The 16,083-nt window shown below is 49.0% G+C and overlaps 1 protein-coding gene across 2 annotated transcripts in view; it reads left to right on the top strand.

The window, feature by feature from the left end:
• MARCHF4 (membrane associated ring-CH-type finger 4) overlaps positions 1-16,083 on the top strand; it is a 98,303-nt gene that overhangs the window by 63,386 nt on the left and 18,834 nt on the right. The window contains exons 2-3 of one of the 2 annotated variants that reach the window (XM_063161856.1): positions 3,830-3,991; positions 12,928-13,120. In XM_063161856.1, the coding sequence (XP_063017926.1) occupies positions 3,830-3,991; positions 12,928-13,120 (355 nt within the window). The remainder of the gene's footprint in view (positions 1-3,829; positions 3,992-12,927; positions 13,121-16,083) is intronic. The other variant, XM_063161857.1, reaches the window with a different exon arrangement.

Raw genomic sequence — 16,083 nt, 5'->3', positions numbered from 1 at the left:
GCTTGCACTGGCTTTCAAAATGTTTGCTTTAATGGTTGTGGTAGTAGGATGTTGGGCCAACCCAGGACACCAGCCACATCCTGGCCCAGTGACACCATCATCCCCAGCCCTGCCCTGTTTAAAGGAGACTAGGTGGGCAAATTTGCTGTACTTAATTTGCAGTTAAAAGAACAGGCCTGGGAATCACATCCCATATCTGCCTGCTGGTGGGTGAGCAGCTGCAGCTGCGGATGGGCCCTAGCACTGATAAATGACAGATAAAAGCCAGGCAGAGCTCTGCCACCACCACTCAACAGGGGTGACGCTGCTCCTGACGTGGTTATTTTCTCCCTGGATATACCGAGCACCACAAGCACGCACTGGCAATAATTTTTTTTTCCCCATCCTTTCTCAGCACTCCTGCCAGTAGGCTTTAAATAGCAGGGGCCAGATAATCATTAACCACTTTGACGTATTGCAGCGGGGACAGACTGGGAGTTCAGACAGAAAGGACAGAGCTGGAGCAGAGCTGCACTACTGGTGCGTCTCCAGCAGTGTTGTCCTCCTCAGGGTAAAGCCAGTTCAGCCTGGCCTTGCCCTTGCTGCTCATTGAGACAAGCTCCCACCATACTGAGAGATAGGGAAGAATATTATATATATATAATTGATCAGTAAATTACTCTTTCCAGAAGTAGGGAAGAGCATTTCATGCATATGTTTGAAATGGTTGTGGCTGAGCCAGAGCACCTTTCACTTTTTGTTAACTCTGGTTTTTCCTAATTTAGACTTGGATAACAGAAAAAAAAAAAAAAAAGAAAGAAAAAAAAAGGCAGGTGATCTGACTCCAAAGCACACTTCAATGTTTCAGAAGAACAAGATGATAGTGAGCAAATTGAGGAGGAAGCTTGAAGTTGGGAAGTATTTCTCCACTAGTTACTGACAAAGGAAAAATGCTGCTTAGACTCATCCCAGTGATGGAATGTAACTCTACAATGGGAAGTTGCAAAAATAAATGTTGTGAAATAGGGAAATGGATCCTTCAAAGGGTTTTTGGAGAGCAGTCCCTACAGGGATTTGGTCAGAGTGCTGCTGTTTGAACACTGGAGAATATATTGTGCAGACCCATCTTCTACAAACTTGCAAAAATGAGTATTAAGGTTTTAATTCCCATCTCATTGTTGTGATTTTTGTCTCACTTTGGGATTGCTTTTGTGTTCCTGTAGCTTTTAGCAGCAAAGGACTCTGCTGCTAAAAGCTTCTTGTGCATCACAGGAAATGGTCTGTTCCTGAGCTCTCTGTACAGACAGCAGTGAGACTCCTTCTCCTTTGCTGTACAAAGGATTTATTCCTTTAATATGCCCCTGGTGTTTGTTTTTCTGCTGGTACAGGAGTGCATGTGCATGTGTGTGCATGTGGCAGTTTTACAAATGCCTGCTGTGGATAGAATTGGGCTTCACAGTATTCAAAAATAGCTGTGTGCCACATACAAGGATGCAATATTTCAGACGGCTGGAGAAAATGTGATAAATTGAGTTTTTGCTAGATTTGCTAAAATCAAGTTACTGGGGGATTCATCTCCACAGCTGAATCCTGAGGTTGTAGGAGCTGGCAGGACTGTGTGTTTGAGCATCAGAGTTAGGGAGGGAGACTGGGTCCCCATGGTGCTGTAGGACATCTGTGAACATCTCTTGGCTCTGAAGAGAGAAGCTCAGATTTCAGAGACAGAGCCCCAGAAGCCAACGCGAGTCCAGGCTGTAGCTGCAGCTTTTCCCCTCTGCCTTTGCCTGGAGGTTGTTGCTCTTAGTTCCTGCTCCATCCTGCTCCATTCCTGATCCCTCATCATCGACGCCTCCAGCTGCTCGTTAGACAAAGCCCAGGTCCTGCACTCACCATTTTGAGCCCTGCAAGAGACCTTGCTGTGCAGTGAGGTGGAAAGGCAGGGATGCTGCAGATCTGGGAGGTTTCTGTGTGACCTCCTTACTACTGGGGCCTCACTTGTGTCCTGAGGGACAAAGCTGTTGACAAAATAAGGCACCAGGGACTGAGATGAGAAGGGCAGACCAGAGGCACAGGGCAGTGGTCCTTGTAGCAGGCTGGCTCTTGGTGTGGAAGAGGTTTGGCGAGCGGGGAAGCAGAGGAGTTGTGCCAAGTTCTGGTCCCTCCCCTTTTGCATCCTGTCTGGCAGTGCTTGCTCTTCTGGGCTCCTGATCACTCTGGTGATGTCCCACCCCAAGGGACATCAGTCCTTCAGCCAAGGGCACAAACAAGCCCAGCCAAACCTGAACCCCTCAAATTGGACCTCATGTGGGGAGTTTGAGTGCCCGGTGTCAGTGCTCATTCCCACGTGCGCCTTTCTCCCATCTAATCCTTCCCTGCTTCCCTTCTTCTGGTTTACCATGTCACCCCTTGCCAGGTGGAAAAGGTTCATGGAGCCTACAGCCCTCCTTGCTCCCCCTCTCCCTTTGTATCCCCTCCAGTATATAATGAAAACCAGTAACAAGTATAGCCAAGGCTGGGTTTGTAACACAAACAGTTATTTACAGTTTTGCTACAATTTCATGAAAGATGACATTTTTAGGTGACCTAGCTGAAACAAATGAAACAATTTAAATGTTCGCATTAGGTTTTGTAAAAAGAAGTATCACTCTTGCCCAGTGTGGTCCTCAGTTCCTCAGCTGCTGACACCTGATGTAGTGACCTAGAAGCTGACACAGTTTCCCACCACGGTTAGCAAGAGCAGGATCTGGTTCATAACCCGAGGCAGTTATGGATGTCTTTTACCATATCCAGCAGTGTCCAGTGCCAGGGTCTGTCATCCTGGTGCTCCATCAGACTAGTGATGAGGCTGATCTGGGCTGTAAGAGCAAATACCTTCTCCCCAACGCTGAAAGTATGATCCAACCTTCCCTGTCCCATAGATATTCTGCCTTTAAAAGCTTTTTAATCTTGGAGCACAGTTAAATGTGCTCCAATCTATACTGTGGCTTTTAAACACTAAACAGTGAGGAGTAAAACATAATGGCTCTCTCCTAACCTAAATAAGCAATGGCAAACAACTGTAAAGGGCTCCTGAGCTTGTGTGCACAGAGGAATTTAGTCTCATGGTGAACAGCATGATAGCAGATAGATCAGAATAATAGGGAGTGTTTGTGGATATTTGTGGACCCTGTTAAAAGCTGCACCAGAAACAAGGGAGTGAGCCAGGAGGTTCAGTGTTTCAGCCACCACTCATAACTGTCTGGGTTGCAGGCCAGAACACAATTTGTTCTCCATCTTGCTTGCTTCTAGGGTGCAAATAGCCAGCCCTGTAGTTCACCAGTATGACTGTCTGGGATGGTAGACAGTGTGGGAGAGAAATTTGAGGACATTTTGCATGCCTGGGCTTGAGGAAGCTACCTGGGTCTGAGCAGGCCATCAGTCTGGAGCAGAGGCTGTCTCACAACTTATCACCACCACCAACCTCACTTTCTAAAATAGGCAGCAGAGAGACAAAACCTGAGCAATGAACGGATGGTGTCTGGTTTCCAACAGAAGTGTGTCCACTGGTTGGGGTCAGTGTGGGTCCTCTGGAGTGGTAAGAATTGTGCTCATCCAGCTTTTCCTTCAGTGGTGACAAGGCATGTAAGACCCCAGTGTTTGAGACTGTTACATCCCTGACAGTCTCATTCACATCAGCCAAGCATTATTAGAGGGAAAAAGGGATGGAAGCAGCATGATTGCCTGAGCCAAACCAGGTAAAAAAGGAAGAAAGTTCAAATGGTGGATAAGGGAGCTTCTGCCATGCCTGCCACGTGTGCTGTGCTGTGGAAGGAGGGGAGCCTCGCTGATGCTGTCTGTCTGTCTGTTTCAGGGGGAGTTGCTGAGCCCGTGTCGATGCGATGGATCTGTGAAGTGCACGCACCAGCCATGTCTGATCAAATGGATTAGCGAGAGAGGCTGCTGGAGCTGTGAGCTGTGTTACTACAAGTATCACGTCATTGCCATAAGCACAAAGAACCCTCTGCAGGTAAAGGTACTAGAGACATTTCAAAGTCTATTTATTCTTGTTTCAATTTTTGTTTCTGGGAGCAAGTGGATTTTACCTGTGTGGGTTTTCCTTCCCTGTGCACAGGGATTCATATGTCAGAGACACTCAGAAAGGATTGCCAGGGGCTGGTCCAAAGAGGCCCCATGTTCTGCTCAGTGGTTCTGGGAGCATCCTTTGGGAGTCTGCTCTTTCTCTCCTTGGCAATTCCTATATTCACTTGCCTCCTGCTGAAAATTCCACAATAGTGCTATAACACCTCACAGCCATTCAAATGTGTTCATCCACTGGAGAGCCCAGGTGTGCCTGCCTCCAGGGCCAGGCAAGGACTGTGCCATTGTGGGATTTACTGCAACAGAGCACACAGTCTGTGACTGAGCAGTCGAGACTCCACGTGTTTATAGTTGTGCCATTAATCCTGATCTCCTCCTGCTGAGACTCCACTGTGTTGGCGTGAGGGATGGTGGAGGCAGATGGAGGGTTCTTGGCACTCTCCTCTCTGATCTCACCCCCTTTTTCACTTTACTGCTCTCACACAATCATGGCAAGGCACAGGAGGTGTTGACTCTAAAACTCTGGTCTCTTCAAGCCTGATTCTTGATGGACTTTTGCAGATGTGCACACAACAGGTAAAGCCCATCTTTGATGTGTCTGTGAAAGTCATCCAAGGACCCACGTTCTTTCTTATCTGAAAAGCATTGTAGTGAATAAGTCACAATACAGACTGGTGATTTTAAATCAGGATTCAGAATGGGGAAACCTGTGTGACTATTAAAAATGGGATAAATTATCCTTAATAGCTATTGATTTATTGTGGGGGCAATGCCTGAAGATGCATTAATTACTGCATGCCTTTGCTAAGCATCATTAGTGCTCTGGCCATAAGGAAGCACATTACATCCAGGCACTTCTGCTTAATCAGCATCATCTGGACTGGAGGGGCATGACAGTGGTTTAGAGACGAGGGTCATGTCTGTAGGGATTTTGGTCTGTCCAGTGCCTGGCCCTCTGTGGGTCACTCTCTACCAGGAGGCAAGAACAGTGCTGGTGATGGTGCCCAGTTGTACAGGGGAGTGGGGGAAGGGAAACTCCTGCTCTCTCCTTCAAACTGCAAACTCTGTGTGGTTTTTTCTAGGCCTGAGGTCACTTACCACATTGAGGAAAAAGGGACAACCCATTAGGACTCCAGACTTAAATGAAGTACTGAAATTAGGGGGACATCATGGGGAAACTTTACTGAGGGAAGGGAAAAACCTGCCTGCTCTCTGAGAGTCCCTACAGCTTCTGATTCAATTTTCCATGAGCCATGGGCTGGACACATCAGTAGTTTCATCCCAAGCCTCAGACCCGGAATGTTTTAATTTCTTGGCTCTAGTAACTCAGAGCAGATTGAAACACAGGAGGGGAGATGTGGACAAAGCAGCTTTTGTTTATTTCTGGAAAGCTGCTCCATGATTGCCCTAATGCTTCCTGTGTCTCAGATTGGGGATGCGATGCTGAGCAGCTCTGGAGGTTTGTGAGTACAAATTTGTGAGCCTTTGTGACCCCAGAACCGCCTTTAATGAATGACTTCAAAACACTCTGCACTTTCAGGGGGCTCAGGGCAATGGGTCAGTGACTTTCTTCCTGTTCCTCACTCAGCTAAAATTTGTTGGAGCTGCTCATGGACAAGCTTCCACCTCACACACACAACTTTCCGAGCCTGTGCAAAGCTTCTCTCTCTCTGGGCTCCCCTGGCAGAAAGTGGCCTGATCTGGTGGCCTTTGCCATGAACACTGGGTGGCAGAAACAGCTGAGTTAGAGAGCTCAGCTCCAGGAGCAAGGGTCCCAGAGCACTGTGCAGATCCGGGGCTTGGAGCCTTCACATTGCTGGCTTAGACTTCACAGCACTTCTCACAGAAGCACTGGGAAATTTGGAGGATGGGAAGAAGCAACTGGAGTGAAAAACCACTTGGCCTGGAATAAATGCAATGTGTAGAGCTACAGCTGTGAGCCTGGGTGCCCTGACTGGTGCCAGCACAAAGGCACTGCTGGGAAGCAGATGCTACCCTGGCATTAATATGCAAAATCCTGTGGGAAGTGGCTGATACACCAGGCCAGGACTTCCCACCAGTGCTGAGGGCTTGGGCCCCCTGTAACCCCTTACTCTGAACGCCTCATTTCTCAGTGGCTCTCACCATCTGGTAAGATACTGGGAAAAGGGGGCAGAGAAGACACAGGAGTTACTACTATGCCCCAACACTGTATCCCATAACAAGTGACAGCATGTGCAGATGGGAGGAGCATCATTTCTGCTTGGTCCGCACCCCACATGTGGATAACACAGGCTAGCTGAACATACAAGTATATCTCAAAGTCCTGACCTTTCCTCTCAGGGTCTGCTGGAACTTGTGCCCAGCTTTATTCTTACAAGAAATCTCTGAATTTCTCAAGCACAGTTTTTGGAGAGCAAATGCTGTAGGAAGTCAAGGTAATCTGTTTTTTCCAGACCAACCACAATACAGACAAGGACCACACAAGCCTCATGTCCTTGTCCAATATAACCTAATTGGGTGATGCTCTGAGCCTGGCTAGATTCTAACCAAGATCATGACCTACCTCTCTCCTGTGTCCCGTATCTGATAGACTGCTGGGAAGCCAGAGCCAGGCAGCTGGCAGACCCTGGATCCCTGAAGCATGTCCAATTGGTCTGAGCAGAGCAGCACATCCAACACCCACATGTTCCCTGGGACCTGCATGTTTGTCTGCCCATTTTGACATCTGCTGCACATTTTTTGGAGTGCTTAGAAGCACAGCATGGGCCAGATGTGTCTGGAGACTCATGGTGTGGGCAGAGAAGTTACAGCCGGGTTCATGCATAATTAACACAGGCTCCTTCCAGCCTCCAGGCTATTAGGAAGCTTCATACCAGAGAGAGACCTTTAGTCTTCTGTTTTGGCAGAATTAATCTCTGTAAATTAACCCACCCCACTCTCTACTCCCTGGATTGCAGGCATTTAAGACCAAAGGTCTTAAAGCAGCAATACTGCTAACCTGCTGAGGCTGGGGGATTAAAGTTGTTGGACAACACAGCAGGTGTCCTGCCAAGCAGCAGTCAGGCAGTGAATGAGCAAGAATATTCCATCAGCTGTGAACAACCAGGAAATCCAGAGCTTTTGTCCATCCATCCATCCATCCATCCATCCATCCATCCATCCATCCATCCATCCATCCATCCATCCAACATCCATCCATCCATCCATCCATCCATCCATCCATCCATCCATCCATCCATCCATCCATCCATCCATCCATCATCCATCCACCAATCCATTCTGCTGTCCAGTTAGCCAGTCACTGAGACAGGAGTCACAAGCTTGGAGGTTTAAATGCTTCCCTCCATTGTAATACTCATGTAAAGCCCATGATTTTTTAAAGACCCTGAAAGCCCAGGGGTTTAGAAGCACATGATCATACTGCCTGCACCCTGGTGCTGATACATAGTGGAGTAGGTATCTACCTTGATGGGCCTCTGAAGTGTATTTAATCTATATACCTCCTTTGTAGTCAGTCCTGAACCACATCCACTCTGATGTTCTGATTTTAGCAAAGAGAAAATCTGTTTGAACCAACCTTCCCAACAACTGTCTGCAGTCTTGATGAGTTCAGCTCTGATTTACAGTTGTTATCTCTGACTCTTCCTGCATTGTGGGCTGTTTCTGCTCCAAAGATCCCCAGTTATCCAGTGCTGGGGTTGGGATCTGGTCTCTGTTCTCCTCTGTCTCCATTTTGTCCATGGTGATGATCTGTTAGGAGCTGATGAGTGCTCTTACATGGCCTGTTCATCAGGACACTCAGAACTGCAAGAACAGCTGATCTCACAGGGTGTTTGAGCTTCATCCTGAGATGCTGAGCTAAAAAGCTTGAGGCAAGTTTACTGATGTCTCCTGGTTGTCCCAGACTGCTGAATCAGCTGTGTTGAGCATGAGCTTTGTTTCTCCCAGCTGAGCTTCAGCTGCAGCCTGCAAGCAATGGGTGCAGTCACTGCAAGAGAGACTTCAAGGCCTGTGTGTTAAACAGGAGTTTTCCTGGATGCTGGCACTGTAGCCTGAGTCTTACCAGATGCTGTGGCACATGGAGGAGGGAGGTTTTCATCATTGCACATTTCCATGACATGGCCCTACTGGGCCCTCCGGCCTCCTTGCTTCATTTCTAGTATCTGAATAAGCCACAGCATCTGGAAGTGTACAGCAGGGAAGCTATGCCACATCAGTGGCTTAATTTTGCTTGGTGAATTTATAAGAAAAAAAACATCCTCCAGAAGATAATTGATGGCCAGGGTCTTGGGACAGCAGCAAGGGGAGAACCACACCCAAGCTGCAAATGATCCTCTCCAACCTTCTAGGAAAAACCTCTCTTGCTTGTGACCCTGGGTCTGAGAATTAAATTGCTGACTAGCACAGCTCAGGATGTTAATGATGTGTATTAAGGGGATGTGTCAGATACAGCAATAAAAATAAACTGAACTGCCTGAGGCAGGCATGGAGGAGCTCTCAGGGGAGTGCAGGAAGGCTCTTCCAGCAAATGAGACTTCTTTGCAAGCTGCTGCAGTAAGACATAGACATCTTCTGCAGGCAGTATCTGCCTTGGAAATGCTTGTGCTGCTGCTTGGGAACCTTTGTAGACTGCAAGTGCCAAAGAAAGGGAAATACAGATCAGGCATTAAATACTGTAGTAATGACATTATTCATCTGTGTTACATGAGCAGGCTTTCACTTACAAATCTCTAAGCAGAAGCACTGAAGCAAACAGGAAACAGGTTTGTGTCAAGTACAACTTGCAGGTTATGAAACAGTGTAGGAGAACAAATGACATACTCAAAGGCAGCAGTACCAGCTTGGACCCTGACTAAAGTCATCACAAATGTCAGACCTGAGCTCCTAAGAAGCCCTTTCTGAGGCATCTGGGTTTGCAGAGCTTTGTGATTTGGGCAAAATGGGGAAACTTGGGGAAACTGGTCTGAGAGAGAGTGGTCTGCACCAGCAGACATGGGTGGTGTGCCAAAGCACGTGGCCCAGGGGGATGGTAGCAGAGGACAGACAGCTCCAGACAGTTTCTCCAGAATGGTTTGGAGGGTTGGAGCACTTTTCCAGTGCGGGTGGCAGACCATCACAGAGAACTGCTTGGACATGTTCTGAGGCCACTATGAGTCTGGAGCTCACAAAGCTGATCCTGTTATCCTGTGGGAGCCTTTAAAGCTTTTCGGTACCACCAAGTCCTTAGTTCTTACCTGTTCAGCACTGGCAGAGCTTTCTGCCTGCCTAAAGGTCATGTCCCTGACTGCCAGCCTGGGTGAGTTGAGTTGTTAAAGGTGCACTTTAGTGCAGCTCAGTGGCTACCAGGAGCTCGAGTCATTATCAGCTGGGGGAACAAGGGCTCAGCTTTAGGTCTCTCTCCACAAGTGGGATTGCTTGACCTACTGTGATCTTGCTAGATCTTGAACATTTGAGTGGAGATTTGGAGGGAGCGGGCTGTGTCTGCTGCTAGGCATTCAGACAAAGAGCTTTGGGGGTTTCAGATGTGCCAGTAGAGGGACTCCAGAGTTGCTGAGCAGCTCTACTGGTGACCCAAGGATGATAAGGTCTCCTGCCAAGTCCCTGGTCTGCTGGCCATAATGAGGGTGGAGAGGGCTTGGGAAAAGGGGTGATTTTCTAAGGGCTGTTATGAAATCTGAACGACATGGTGCTGTGATTGAGGTGAGCTCCTAAGGCTACCAGTGCAGGGACACGTCAAGCCCAGCTCCTGCAGCTGAAATTTATCAGTGCATTCCACCTCTGAACAGCTCTTGGGCCTTTCTGTCTGAGCACTCATGGGGGTAAGAGGCTCTATCTTCTGTCTCATGCTAACATCTTCTATCTCATACACTAAGACATGTAGCAAAATGGAATTAAAAGATGAAAAATAATGACTCTAGTTATTAGTGGCTCAAGCTAGATCTGGGACACTAAATTGCAGTTCTCAAGGTTGCCAGAGAGAAAATACAACATTTATTACTTCCTTTTTTTTAGTGGAAAATATTAAATTCTTCTGCATGCTGGCTGTTTTCCCCAATGTTCAGCTTTGACCCATTTACCTCCTTGCCAGAGGGTAATCACACCCCAGTGCCACCTTCTGAACAGAGTCAGGACTGCTGCTGTGTGTGTCACTGTCACTTAGTGCCAGATGCAGGGGGAGAGCCTCCTACCCCCTGGCACAGCTGACAGGCTCCAGGCTCTTCATTATCACCGCAGTGAATTTCCCAGCAGCCACTGCCAGCTGAGCAGTGTCAGGCACTGTCCCTGCCAGTGTTTCAGCCTCCCTGTTCCCAGCCAAGGGGAGCAGAGTCTGAGTTTTGCACTCAGGTGTAACTCTTCTGTTCTCCAAGCCCCATCCCCTTTGACAGTATATTTAGTGCTACACCTAAGCCTCCCTTTCTCTGCAGAGCCATGGTGTTGGTGGTATGTGGCTTCTAGCTGTAGAAAACAGTTCCTTCACCTCTCATTGCTACCTTGGAAGGACCTGTTGCTAGCAGAGGCCTTGCAGTATGCCAGGCAGATGGTGAGGAGCCAGTCCATTACCTCCTCAAGAGAGAGAAATGGTGCAGAATGATTTGGCTGGCACAGGCGCACGCGGGTCAGTGTGCGGGGCTGCAGTGAAGCCTTTGCACGCAGCCCCAGGCTGAGCTCTCAGCACTCTCATTCCCTCTGAGTCAGCCACTGTGAGTGGAACGGGAGATGAGGTCTGGGGGAAGCTGCAGGGGTGAAACTGCAACCCCATGCACACAGCCAAGCTCCCTCCCCACCGCATGAATTTAGTCCTGGAGCTCTGGGCTAATGGCATTGCTTGCTGATTTGTCCTTTATTGGCTTATGGTGCTGTTGAGAACAAAGCTGGAGAGCCGGTGGGAGGATGGCAGAGCTGCTTATCCCACCCTCAGAAGCCAGATTTGTGATGGGTGCTGGGTGGCCTTTGCTCTGCCTGATGTCAGGAGAGGAGTTGCACCATTGCACCTCTGTTACAGACTGCAGCACGCCTGCAGCATTGGGACTTCCAGGCTGTTCACTGTGGGACCTTCTCAGTGGCACAGATGGGCCAGGTGGATTTGGTGGAGGCATGGAGCAGGTCGGGCTGTGGCAGAGTGGGAATGGGCTGTTGAAAAGATTACTGAGTGTCCCCAGTGCTGTGTTTGCCTTTGGCTGGGTCAGCTGCTGGGGCAGATGGCAGGAAGGGGACTGCAGTAGCTGAGGAAGATACTGGGTTTAGCTGAGTCCAGTCCTCCTTCAGGAGGGAACAAGCTCTCTCTCTGCTCAGCAGCTCAGTGGCCATTTCTGTGGCCAACTATGAAATAAGCTGGTACTGCCCACCTCACTGGTGCTGCACATCCATGGAGGACAATTTGAGGGCTGTCTGCCCATGCAGGATGTAAGCCAAGGAGCAAGGCTGGCAGAGGCAGAGGAATCTCCTTCAACTGCCACCCACAGACCTCAACCTCTGGCTGAAGCTCTCGTTTGTCCCTCTCCAAACGCAGCCCTTTTCAGGGAAGTGCATTTGGTTCAGGGGTTTGAGGGGTTTGGTAGCAGTGCCATGTGTGTCTGTACCAGCACAAGTCACCCTGTGCTTCTCACCCTTCAGTCAGGGTTCAAAAGTCCTTGCAAAAAACATTGCTAACTCCTGGCTGGCCTGAGCATTAAAGAGGTATCCCATACTTGAACTCCCTTCTTGCTCTGCAGAAGGATGGGACAAGGCTTGCTGGGTGATCCTGCTGTCCTAGGATATGTTTGACCAACATGCAGGGCTCTGAGATCTCACAAGACTGTTACTTCACAGGGGGACTGAATTTGGGCTGAATCTAGGCTAAAGGTTTTCAACTCCTCTGAATCCCCTCTACCTGCAGGAGGTTGAAGTCCATCTTTGTTTATGCTCCTGCCAGTCCCACTGTGATTTCAAGGGCATGTATCTCACAGCTAGAAGTGGCCTATATACTTCAGTGCCAGGAGAGACTGTCTCTCCTCAGCCTGTTTACACATTTGATTTTTGATTTGCAGAAGATGCTATGGACCATGTCCCTAAGTCTTGTTAAAGACTCCAATTTCTGCTCTTGGTTTTATAGGACAGTTTTCTCAGCAGTGTAAATCTGAGTGGGGAGGTTTTATGCTGGATGACAGAGAGGAGTCTGGGTTTAGGATATTTATAACATTGCTTATACAAAGCTCTTTGACAAAGTGAATGGATTTGGAGGAGTTACTTCTATTTTTTTCTTTTTCTGAGGAAGAAGCATTGACGTTTACCTTGGAACACAGCCTGAATATGTCTTCATCTAAAGGCAGGGTGTCCTGACCACAACAACTTGTGTTGTTTGTAGCACGTTCTGTGGGATGTGCATTGCCACTGTGAGATTCTACCTAGGGCTGTGATCATGTCAGATCTCACAAAGTGGCACAGAGCCAGCTCATATGAGGCCTTCAAAAAAAAAAGCTTGGTTCTTTGAGATATTAATCTTTTGGTACTGAGATACCCTGGATGAGGATGTTGCCTGGCTTCTGTTTGAGGGAGCAACTGAGCTTTACGGTTTGTGATGGCCATCGCAGATCTACTGTTATGGGCATGTTATTTTTGGTGTCTTGCCTTCATCCATCCTGCCTCACTCAGGTTGCTGTGCTTTCCTGGTGAGATGCAGGACTCCTTTCCATTGCCTCTTTAGTAGTGCTGCCAAGAAACCCAAGGCCATGCACTGTTGAACAACTGCCATACTCCATCCCAGATATGGATGGGGTAAAAGCACCTATGCCCAGAGGTGCTTTTTGAGATCTCCAAAGCCACCACAGTGGTGTAAAACAGTAATGTGCTCCAAGTAACTAATTCTTCTCTTTTGTCCTCCCTCCTCCTTCTTGTGCCCTCCCTGTACAGTGGCAGGCCATCTCTCTGACGGTCATTGAGAAGGTTCAGATAGCAGCGGCCATCCTGGGTTCCCTCTTCCTCATCGCCAGTATCTCGTGGCTCATCTGGTCAACCTTCAGTCCTTCAGCCAAGTGGCAGCGCCAGGACCTGCTCTTCCAGATCTGCTATGGAATGTACGGCTTCATGGACATTGTCTGTATAGGTGGGTGACTGTACCTCACACCGTGCCACCCGCTCACTCACCCCTGGAGAGGAGTGGGACATGGCCTGGAGAGCCAGCCTGTACAGTTTGGCTTGGACTGAGTCCCACAGCTTTTCCTCCTCTTTGCTTTTATGGCCCATTTTTCACTGTTCTCTCAGCTCATCTGGGCAGCCCCAGAGTGTTTCCTTGGCTGGGGTGGCAGAGGGACCGGCAAAAACACCAGAGAGAAGCAGATGTCTCTTCAGAGCAAGAAGTGGGTGGGGAGGTCTAGGGGAGGCTGGGGAGTGTCAGGCTTTAGAGAATAAAGCTAATCCTGGAATAGCTGATTTAGGGATTGCCCCACACCAGGCGTGGAAGGGTCTCTCCACACGCAGCTCCTTGGCTCTCCAGCCCGGTCTGCTCCTCATGATCAGTGGGACAGGTGGTATAGCCCCAGTCTCTCTGCCAGGCAGGAGTGGCTTCCCCTTCTTTGACCCACCTTGGAGCTGCAAGTCCAAACCAGGTCACGGGCCAGCCTGGGGTCCTTGTCAGGTTTCTGGTACAGAGCAGCTCTTTGAGGATGCAGCTGACTCACGCTGCACAAGCCTGGAGAGCACAGCAGCTGCTGTCAGCCTGACCCCAGGAAAGTCTCCCTGGGACCTGTGCAGGTCTGCAGGATGGAGTGACATAGCTGCCAATACCTGCAGCAGCTCCTGAAACACTCTGGTGAGCAGCAGCCACCTCCAAATGTGCCCCTGAGCAGTGTCCTCCCAAGCAGAGGCCACAAGATAACTTGTCAGTTCAAGTGACCCTGACAGGAAGCAAAAAGGGAACCAGAGACCTCTTCATGTCTGGGTCCTGGCATCACTGTTAAGAAGTTAGAAGAAGCCCTCTCAAACTCAGTGGGAAAAAGCAGTCTTCTTGACTTGATGGATATGTGTATGTGTGGATAGAACCATTCCAGAGGGAAGAACAGCCCCCATTCCAGCCCTCAGGAGAAGCAGGACAGAGCAGCAACTTGTGGAATTTGGGTGCAGAAGTAAAACAGACCCAGTGGCAGGGATAGAATTCTGGACTGCACACCCTGGTGTCCAGGTTCAAATGGCTCTTGGCCTCAGCAGCCTTCCAGCACAGGACTTGGGGCTGCCAAGACCAATTCCTCCCACTGTTGCCACCACTGTGCTAGCAATGAGATGTGAGCTTGGCCTGTAGAGATCATCCTGCTTCTTCATGTGATGCTGGTGGACCTACCACATTTCCCCAGGAACAAAGTGTGTTGAAGAGAGATGGGTAGCACCCATATGTTGGCACAATAGGCACAACAGGCTATGTTCTCTTGCTGGAATAATTTAAAGTGGAAAAAAAATTTCCCAGTGCATGTGTGGTGTGCACATGGGTTGCCTTGTTGGCAGGGGACAGAAGTAGAGAGCTCTGAGCTGGGCAGACATCAGTAACATGATTAACTGGCTTTGATAAAGCTTCAAGAGCTGAGGGGAACTGATTAGCTCATCTGTTAATAGGAGGCAGATCTTCCCACATAGCAGAGAACAAACCATGCCAACCTTGAACTGAAGGGAAACTGAGCAGACAGATCAGATTTTAGGTTCTTTTGTTTGTTTTTGTTAATTTTTTCCAAGGATTTGGCCTCTATTTCTCTTTCCCACCTTCTGTGGGGGAAAAATAAGTTTATTTGCATCTCCACTGATGTCGCAATTAAGCATAATGCCCTAAGCTGGGAGCTTACATCCCATTCCCAGGAACGTTTCAGAGTCGTGACTTGGGGCATCCCCTTATCTCCTGTTCCTCCCTGCACAGCTGGCAGTCCCGGGGTGCCAGGCATGCTGGCTTTCCCACAAACTCAAAAGGCAGTGGGAAGCATTACAGATGCAGTGAGTTAACATGTCTGTACGTGGGTTCTCTTGCCCAGAGCTGCTCCACTTGGGCTGTGTGCAGCACGTCTGCCCGTGCTGCCAGGCAGCCCACCCATGCTCATCAGGGACAGGGGATGTTCTGGAGCACGTGAGCTCTGTCTCCATTCCTGTAGAAAAGCTCATGTGTGATGCTGCCAGCCCTCTGCCCCTGCCACCCTGCAGTGTAAAACTTGCTCTTTGAAATCCCAGCTGTTGGTGCTGCTGCTGCTGTTGCTGCCAGCTCAGCGGTGGAGAGAAAATAAGTTCTGAGCAGTACTAGCTGAGAGAGTGTTCACTCTCCTCCCCTCCTCCTCCTCTTCTGCCCAGTTCAAACTCAGTGACAGATGAGATCTTCAGCAGTTGATGTGATCATCTCTCTTTTCTGAGTGACTTCTCCTCAGCCCTGCAGATTTCAGGGCGTGCGCTAGCACTGGCCAAAAGGCTGCTCTGTCCCACTGAGGGGCAAGGCCAGGTCAGGCCAGGGGAAGGGACTGATCACAGGGAATTCTTTCCTATGAACACAAGCTGAGAGTGTTGGGGTTGTTCTGCCTGGAGAAGAGGAGGGTCTGGGGATACAGCTTTCCAGTATGTCAAGGAGCCTACAAGAGAGCTGGAGAGGGACTTAGGGCAGGGGCATGTAGTGATGGAACACGGGTCATGGCTTCAATTTGAAAGAGAATAAGGTTAGATATTAGCAAGAAATACTTTACTGTGAGGGTGGTGATGCACTGGAGGAGGTTGCTCAGAGAAGTTGTGGGTCCCCAATCCCTGGAAATGTTCAAGGCCACATTGGACAGGGGCTCTAAGCAACCTGGAGTAGTAGGAGGTGTCCCTGGCCAAGGCAGCTTGGAACAAGATGATCTTTAAGGTCCCTTCCAACCCAAACCATTCTATGAACACTGCAACTGAGGTGAATTCCTCATTCACTATAACTTTGTGATGGGTGCAGCAGTGTCTCCCTAGAAGGCTTGAAGTGAGTTCCTCACTGTGGAACAGCTTTTCTCCCTCTCGTTATCCTTCTTCCAAACCTTACTGCCTCATGCAGGGCCTTTTGACAAATAGTCAAAGGCAGCT

Source organism: Melospiza melodia, chromosome 8 (genome assembly GCF_035770615.1).
Source record: "Melospiza melodia melodia isolate bMelMel2 chromosome 8, bMelMel2.pri, whole genome shotgun sequence".
Lineage (NCBI taxonomy): Eukaryota > Metazoa > Chordata > Aves > Passeriformes > Passerellidae > Melospiza > Melospiza melodia.
Note: the sequence above shows the minus strand (reverse complement) of the source record. Positions and strands in the feature narration are given on the sequence as shown.